This window comes from Phaseolus vulgaris, chromosome 5, assembly GCF_051622355.1.
Source record: "Phaseolus vulgaris cultivar YP4 chromosome 5, ASM5162235v1, whole genome shotgun sequence".
Taxonomy (NCBI): Eukaryota; Viridiplantae; Streptophyta; class Magnoliopsida; order Fabales; family Fabaceae; genus Phaseolus; species Phaseolus vulgaris.
Window position 1 is genome coordinate 39,719,877 of NC_143502.1, and position 8,350 is coordinate 39,728,226.

At 34.0% G+C, this 8,350-nt stretch overlaps 1 protein-coding gene across 5 annotated transcripts; it reads right to left on the reverse strand.

The window, feature by feature from the left end:
• Window positions 1-950: 950 nt before the first annotated feature.
• On the reverse strand, window positions 951-8,114 carry LOC137835764 (protein NRT1/ PTR FAMILY 2.6). Of its 5 annotated transcripts, none has more exons than XR_016521010.1 (5): window positions 7,870-8,058; window positions 7,558-7,775; window positions 6,080-6,621; window positions 2,417-4,973; window positions 951-1,812 (listed from the first exon to the last, which is right to left on the reverse strand). XR_016521010.1 is itself a non-coding variant. In XM_090302421.1 (4 exons), exons 1-4 carry the CDS (start codon window positions 7,958-7,960, stop codon window positions 1,029-1,031), a joined length of 1,635 nt encoding a protein of 544 aa, XP_090158547.1. In that variant the 5' UTR covers window positions 7,961-8,114; the 3' UTR covers window positions 951-1,028. The 5 variants fall into 5 exon arrangements, 3 of the variants coding, with proteins under 3 accessions (XP_090158547.1, XP_090158549.1, XP_090158548.1); XR_016521011.1 differs by lacking the exon at window positions 951-1,812 and adding an exon at window positions 5,266-5,412 and having other exon boundaries at window positions 4,778-4,973; XM_090302421.1 differs by lacking the exon at window positions 2,417-4,973 and having other exon boundaries at window positions 7,870-8,114.
• Window positions 8,115-8,350: the final 236 nt, after the last annotated feature.

The window sequence follows — 8,350 nt, forward strand, 5'->3', positions numbered from 1 at the left end:
GTTGTCATTTTGTCTATTGTGCCTAAAAAAATATTTAAAAATTATTGTTTTCACGATAAGAAGAAGAACGGTTATGTCTCTACAAGATTAAAAAATAAGAATTATACTGTAAGGGTTGTTACTATGATTTTTTTAATATGTATGATTGTGTAAAATAGGATAAATCTCTTTTTTAAAATACACATAAGACATAAGGTTGTTTATTTATATATGAAAATAATAACAAAATAACATGATAGAACAAAAACTATGGATTAAATCTGTTACACTCAACAGATGCAGAGACAGTCATACATTGTTGTAATTGAAATAAAAAAAATACGGTATCAATTTCAATTTCAAAAATAGAAGTTTAAAATTACTAACTTCAATAGAGAACATCAACTTAGTATAACAAAAATGACCAACACTTAAAATAAGTTATAGAAAACAAAAAAATCATCGTTTGAGTCACCAATGGAACCTCACCAAGTCAGTGTAGCCGCCATTGGAAGGAAAACGAAAATCACAAGAAAAATCGTTGTTTCATGAAGAAAAAAGTGAGAAAAAAAAAACACGCAAAATTTTAGGAAATTTTATGTTAAACAATTAAAGTTAGACATAAAATTCAAATTTAAATCAGACACTTGCCTCATCCGACATAAATTTTGAATTTTACATCTTACTTAAGGTGAGATTTTATTTTAAAAAAATGCTATCGTACAATTTTTTTTGTTATTTTATTTTGAATCCAACATAAATCAAGTGACATAATAACCCTTCTTTGCAGTTATCACATTACTTATAAAACAAAATATTACTTTAATATAAGTTCCATGAGTTGTTTAGTTAACATGCAAGAAAGATAGTCACAAATGGAAAGCAGACTTTTAAATAACTTTGCTTAATTTTAAACAACTTTTATAAAATATAGTAGTGTTCTAATATACCCTAATGAAATAAGTGAGAAATATTCAAAGTAGTTTGTTTAAAACTCAAAAGTTGTACAATGAACTTTATTATTTATTACAATCCAGCCCATTATCCTCTTAAGTTTTTGTGCGTTTGTATAAAGTTGAACATAGCAAGTAATATAGAAAGTTGATGCCCCCTATCAAGACCAACATCCAGTAAAAATGGTCTAATCTCCCTTCATTTATGTCATCGGGTAACCAATATGTACTCTTATGCACTTGATTGATCAAGGCAGTGCTCAGATAAAAAGAGATCCCAATAATCATTGAAATCATAGCAGTTGATGTGCTTCGTAGTGACTGAGGAAGTTGCTGGTAGTAGAATGCAACTTGTGCTGGAAAATGAAAGGATTCTCCAATGCCAACTAACACCAGAGGTGGAAGCAACCAGAGGATAGACATAGTGGTTGTGGGGTTGGAATGGATCATCTTCAACCTCTTTGATTCAACAAGAGCAGAAACAGCTATTCCAACCACATTCAGCACGTGCCCTACTCCAATTCTTTGGAGAGTGGAGGGAGATTTACCATTGAACTTGTGCCATGCAGGCCAAAGAACCCTATCAAGAAAGGTGAGGAAAATGGATGTGGAAATTAAGGGTATAACACCAACAGAACCTGCTGGGAAATTAAAATGGGGTCCTATGAGACGATCTGTGTCGAGAGCTTGATGGACTGTCATGTTGCCTTGGATTGTTATTGGAACGAATAGGAATATGCTTGAACTCCATAGTGGCAAGATTCCAATGATAGATTTGAAATTTTCCACTTGCTCAACTGTGCACAGACTCCATTGTGTCCCAATTGAACCGTCTAATTGAAGGTCTCCATCAGTTATGAGAGCTGCACGATTGAAGAATCTGCATTTCCATGTAGGACAGTGTGTTAGTAGCTCAGCTCATATATTTTATAAACTTAGCTTTTGCCTTAAAAGATCTTAACAATAGAGTTTTGTGATATGATTTCACTTCGAACCTAGTTTAAACTGGTAGTTTTCTTTAATTATTTTCTTAAACAACTACTAGTAAAAATGTGAGCAATTGTAACTTTGCAGTATCTACTAGCATGATACACCCACCCTATCGAGGTTTTCTGTTTCAAATTTTATCCTTAAAGATCTCATATTGATTAGAAATAAGGATGTTTTATAACATACAAGTAGGTACAAATTTTATTTTATGAGTCAGTTTTGGAAAATTGAATTAGATTTAAAATTTACTTTTTAAGATGATATTAAAGTCATTTAGAGTTTATCATATAAGAAAATGATAAAAAATGGTAAGAAGAAGAAATGTTTCTTATTCTCTTATGTGTATGGTTACATCATGTATAGGAAATATATAGGGGTTTCTCTCTACAAATTACAATCTAATTAGGCAGGGATACTAATAATGAGATTATATAATTATTAAATTAATTACATATAATTGGTACAATATCGTACAATATAATACAATATCATACCATATCCTTAATACTCCCCTCAAGTTAGTTGGTAGGTGAAGATTATGAACCCCAACTTGTGTCGTAGCGTCAAAAAACCCTTCCTTGCCCAATGCCTTTGCAAAAATATCTGTGAGCTGATATTGTGTCGGTACATATGAAGAACTGATTATCCCAGCTTGTAATTTTTCTCGCACAATGTGACAGTCTATTTTGTGCGTTCATGAAATACTGGGTTTGCTGCTATATGTAATGCCGCTTGATTGTCACAGAAAAGTTGAGCTGGCAAGTTACATGGCACCTTTAAATCCTACAACAAATATCGCAATCAAACTATCTCCAAACAAGTATTGGCCATCGCGTGGTATTCTGCTTTCGCTGATGATCTTGATACGTTTGTGTGTTTTTTTGACTTCCATGAGATAATAGAAGAACCAAGAAAAATGTAATACCCAGATACTGATCTCCGAGTTGTCTGACAACCTCCCCAGTCTGAGTCGCAATAAGTTGTCAATGTCAGATTATTTTCGGATGGCAATAACAATCCTTGTGGTGATCCTTTGATGTACTTTAGGACTCGAATTGCGGCATCCCAATGAGGTTTCCGTGGATCTGTATATATTGACTTAGGGTCCGAACCGAAAATGCTACGTTAGGCCGAGTAACCGTGAGGTATATCAGTCGTCCCACGAGTCGCCTGTATTTGACTGGATCCTTTAATAACTCTCCATCGTCTGGTGTGAGTTTTATGTATTGTTCCATTGGAAATTTGTCTGGACGAGCACCTGTGAGTCCCGTATCCTGCAAAATATCAAGCGCATATTTTCTTTGGGACATGTAAATACCAGCTTTGGAACGGGAAAATTCAATCCCTAGAAAATATTTTAGGTCTCCAAGATGTTTAATGCGAAATTGTTGTAATAGGCAATCTTTAAAACGCTGAATTTCTGTCAAATCATTTCCTATCAAAAGAATATCATCAACATAAATCAAAAGGGCAGTAAATGATGAGTTATTCTGTCTTGTGAATAGAGAGTAATCTGTCTTGGACTGTTGAAATCCTACCGATTTAATCACATGAGAAAATGTTGAAAACCATGTTCGAGATGCTTGTTTGAGACCATAAAGGGATTTGTTGAGTCGACATACAATGTTCTCCCCCTGTCAATGATGCCCGGGTGGCAAGTCCATGTAATAATTTCATGCAATGTGTCATGTAAGAAGGATTTTTGCACATCTAGCTGGTGAGTAAACCAATTTCTGGTTGCTGCAATGGTGAAGAGACACCTCAAAGTTGTTAATTTTGTTGTTGGTGAAAAAGTTTCTGAATAGTCGACACCTTCAATCTGAGTGTACCCCTTTGCGACAAGGCGCGCCTTATATCTGTCGACGTTACCATCTGAATTGTACTTTATTTTATAGACCCATTTGCATCCGATGGGTTTCTGCCCAGCGGGTAACGGTGTCAAGGTCCACGTTTGATTTAGCTGCAAGGCGAAAGCTCTTCGTCCATTGCTTTTTGCCAATTTGGATCAAGGATAGCTTGAGCATAAGTGTGAGGTTCTTTGGTGGCTGTGATGTTAGCAAGATATGCACTATGTGTAGAAGAAAATCGTGAATTAGAAAGAAAATGATGCATAAGATACCTGGTTCCATTCGGTCGGTCTTGGGCAGTGGTCGAATGATTAGCTTGGGATCCCGTTACGTAGTCTTGAAGCCAGGAAGGTGGGGTTGATGTCCGACTGGATCGTCGAATAGGAAGGTCGGTTGGAGAAGATTTGGTAATAGGTGCTAGACATCTTGGCATGGGAGAAGAAGGTTGGTCTACTGGAGGTTCAGGTGTATTATGACGAGTAGGAAAAGAAGGTTGGTTTGATGGAGGTTCATGTGCATTGTGACGAATAGGAGAAGAAAGTTGGTTTGATGGAGGTTCAGGTGTATTGTGACGAGTAGGAGAAGAAGGTTGGGTGTCTATGTTTGCGTTCTACTGCTCCATTTTGTTGAGGAGTGTAGACGCAAGTGCGTTGACATTCAATACCTTTTTTGAGAAAAAAATCATACATTGAAATAAATTTCAATCCGTTGTCAACGCGGATGGTTTTAATAGATGCCTGAAATTGATTTTGTGCAAATTTAATGAATGACTCTAAGAGATGTTGGGTTTCAGATTTGTGATTCATAAGAAATAGCCAAGTACATCTAGTATAGTCATCGACTATAGTGAGAAAAAAACGTAAATGAGTTGGGGTTTTATGAGGACCCCAAATGTCACAATGCAATAGATTAAATGGAGAATGAGATTTTATTGTGCTTAAAGGAAATGGTAGTCTTGTCTGTTTAGCTTTGGGACAAATACTACAATTATTATGAATGAGAATGAGATTTTTACTGATTGGGATAGGTAGTAAGGAAGATACAAGTTGTAGACACGCCTGAGAAGGATGTCCGAGGCGCTTGTGCCATAAATCAGGATCGGTCGATATTTGAGATGCGTGAGCTTGGTTTGGAAAAGGGGACATGTAGTATAAGCCTGCGTGTTGTTTACCCGAGCCAATCATCCTCCCCGTAGTCAAGTCCTCTAAAACGCAAAACGACACAACAATTTAGTGAACTGGCTATCTTACTAATGGACATGAGATTTAAATTAAAAGAAGGAACACAAAGAACATCTATTTTGTCATTGAATTTAATTATGCCTGTATATGCGATGGGCGCAGTTGAGCCTGTGGGCAGATTAACATTTGAAATAAATGATGATGAAGTGTGTGTGAAAAATTGTGAATCAGATGCAATGTGATCGGTTGCTCCGCTATTCAAAATCCATGGTTTCGTAAAAGCAGAATTAGAAGAGGAGTTATGGGCAAGCAGACCTGCAGAGCTAACAAACGTGTCACTTTTACCGTTATTGTTGAGCGAGTAAATAGCCTTTGCCAATTACTGAATTTGCTCGGCACTGAAGCCTTGTACGAGGTTTCTATCGGACTCGTTACTGATGCCTTCTTTGCTGGACATGATTTCTTTATTTAGGGGATAAAAATGGAGAGGTTGTCAGGGCACCAAGGCCGGTGTTCTAATACCATCTAAGAAAATGATAAAAAAATGGTAAGAAGAATAAATGTTTCTTATTCTCTCCAAATTACAATCTAATTATGTAGGGACACTAATAATGAGATTCTATAATTATTAAATTAATTACATATAATTGGTACAATATCGTATAATATCATACAATATCCTTAATATATCATAACGAGAATTTGTCAGATTTACTAGGTCATCCACTATTAGACCATCCAAAATAAATAGTCCCTGCCATAAGTTGACCGGTCTTGGTGTGAGGAGTTAAAGATAGCATATCAACTAGAGATAAAAACATTTTATAATATATAGGTGAATACAAACTTTATCTTATAAACTTATAATCCACTTGTAAATAATAATACTTATAAATAGTTTGTTGATTCTTTTAGTATATATTTTGTTTGGAACAATAATTTTCCAAATACAGCTTGGTTGCAACAACATAACAATACTTTAGTATTTCTGACATAAATATACCAACATCCCTGCTTTGTCTTTTGAGTGTCTTTTGAGAAAGCAAACTTGGAAAAACAGCCTAAAACCTTAATTAACAAAAGGAAATCAACAAACTTCAATAACAATAATATAATCATAACTTAGTACCTTAATCTTTTTCCAGGAGTTGTAGCAGGTTGCATCGGAAGCATCTCATCCCTGGCACTATAGTAATCCTTTGCTGAGGAAGAGAGCTGAGATTTCCATTTACGGATAGATGCAACAAGAACACGAGCAAGGTCCAAGAACACACTTCCTTGTGGTTTATCAAGACGATAAAATCGGTAACCAAGTAAAAGAATTACTAGACCAATCAAGTTGCCCACACTACATATGCCAAAGCCCCAAGCCCAACTCACGTTATCTTGGATGTAAAAAATCCCAGTTAAGGATACAACAGAAGCAATGTACCAAGTGAAGAAGAACCAGTTGAAGAACATGTCTTGATGCTTTGCCTCATTGAATTGATTTGCTCCTAATGATGCTGTTGTGAAGCGTGCACCCCCAAAACCAAGTGCACACAGAGCTATGCCTCCATATAAGATTGCATATTGCAATTTTGAAGGGGCTTTGCATTGGTTTGATCCATTGTTGCAGGGGTTAGGTTTCAACGAATCGATCATTGTTGTCAAGACTAAGATAACACTGCCCTGCAATTTATAAATAAAAAAATATAACATTTTTTTGTTTAATATATTAGATCTATTGTCATTTAAACTGAAGAATATAACTGGTTGTTAGCACTTAAAAACAAAAAAACTATCAACATTAAGCTCAATTATTGGAGTAGTACCTACTAAATATAATATAAAGTTTTTTTTCTCGCTAACTAAATGTTTGATTTTAGATTTTTTAAAATTATAAGTGACTTTCTCGTTTTTTAACTAGTATTTTTATTTTCTGATATATATGTACTTAATTAAAAGTTAGTAGGAAGATGGGGTTAGTTCTTAAATTTTAGCTAATTGTTTTTAATTCACTACAAGACAATCATTAAATAAAAATCAATTTTTAGAAACCAAAATAATTAGTTACAATAGTAACTAAATTAGAGACCATTTTAGAAACTATTTTTTGTTTTGTTTCTAACTTAGTATCTATTTTTTTAAATAATTTTTAAATTGGTATCTAATTAGCAACCAAAGTTTTAACTACCAATTATTTAGTTTCTAAATTTGGTAGCAAAAACTTTGATAGCTAATTAGATACCAATTTAGAAACTATTTAACAATAATATAAACTAATTTAAAAACCAATTTTTTGTTAATTTCTAAAGTGATATCTAATTTAATTAGTTATTATTGCAACTAAATATTTTGATCTCTAAAAATTGGTTTTAACCGAGTGTACAGGTGGAGTTTTTTTTTTTAACTCTACGTTTTGTTTGTTCTTTTCAAATTAAAGTAGGTAACATTTATTTTATCTTTTTTTTTATCAGTAAAAAAAATTAAATATAAAATTATTTTTTATTATATATATTTATTTTAAAACTATCATTTTCCAAATAGAAACTATCAGTACCGGAAGAGAAAACAAAAATGGTTGCAGATATAGATGCATAGAGGAGAGTGAAGAGTGTTAAGTACCAGGAAAGAAACTAAGGAAGAAAGGAAGGCAACAGAGAAAGATCCAAAAAAAGAATCAGCCATGATTGCTGCAAGAATGGGAAATAAGCTTGAGCTTCCATTTGCCACGTTTACAACATGAGCACCATTGAAGCTCTTTACATTGAATTCACGTATCAGATACACAGTCAAGTTTCCAAGCATGCCTGCAGCACCAAATGACATGCACGCCGTTGATCCTGTTGCAGATTAACCATTAACAAACAATTAATCAGTTAATAATTATATCATTAGTGCTGAAAGGCAAAGGAAGAGATAAGAGAGAAGAGAGACCAATTACGAAGGGAAAACTTCTCCAACCGCCTCTTCTGCTCTCACTGTTCATGCTCTCTGCTTCTCCGCCACTTGAGCTACTCTCACCCATTCTTTCACCTTCCACTTCCACCACAAAACCATTCTTCTTCTGCTTTTTCTATAGCAGATATTTCTCTTACACAGTAGACAGTTTTTTAATAATATTTTCGAAAGAGTGGGGTCATTATTTTTCAAATTATTACTTTCATCGGTCTTTCTCAATAGTTATAAAGATAATTATTGATTCTCAATAGTTATAAAGATAATGAGTGATTCTCAATAGTTATAAACATAATGATTGATTCTCAATAGTTATAAACATAATGATTGATTCTCAATAGTTATAAAGATAATAATTGATGATAACTCCAATCTTTTATACCATCACACTACAACTCTTAGACAAAATTCATGTGATGCAGTTTGGGGTCTTTATTTTTTATTGACCATTATCAAAGTT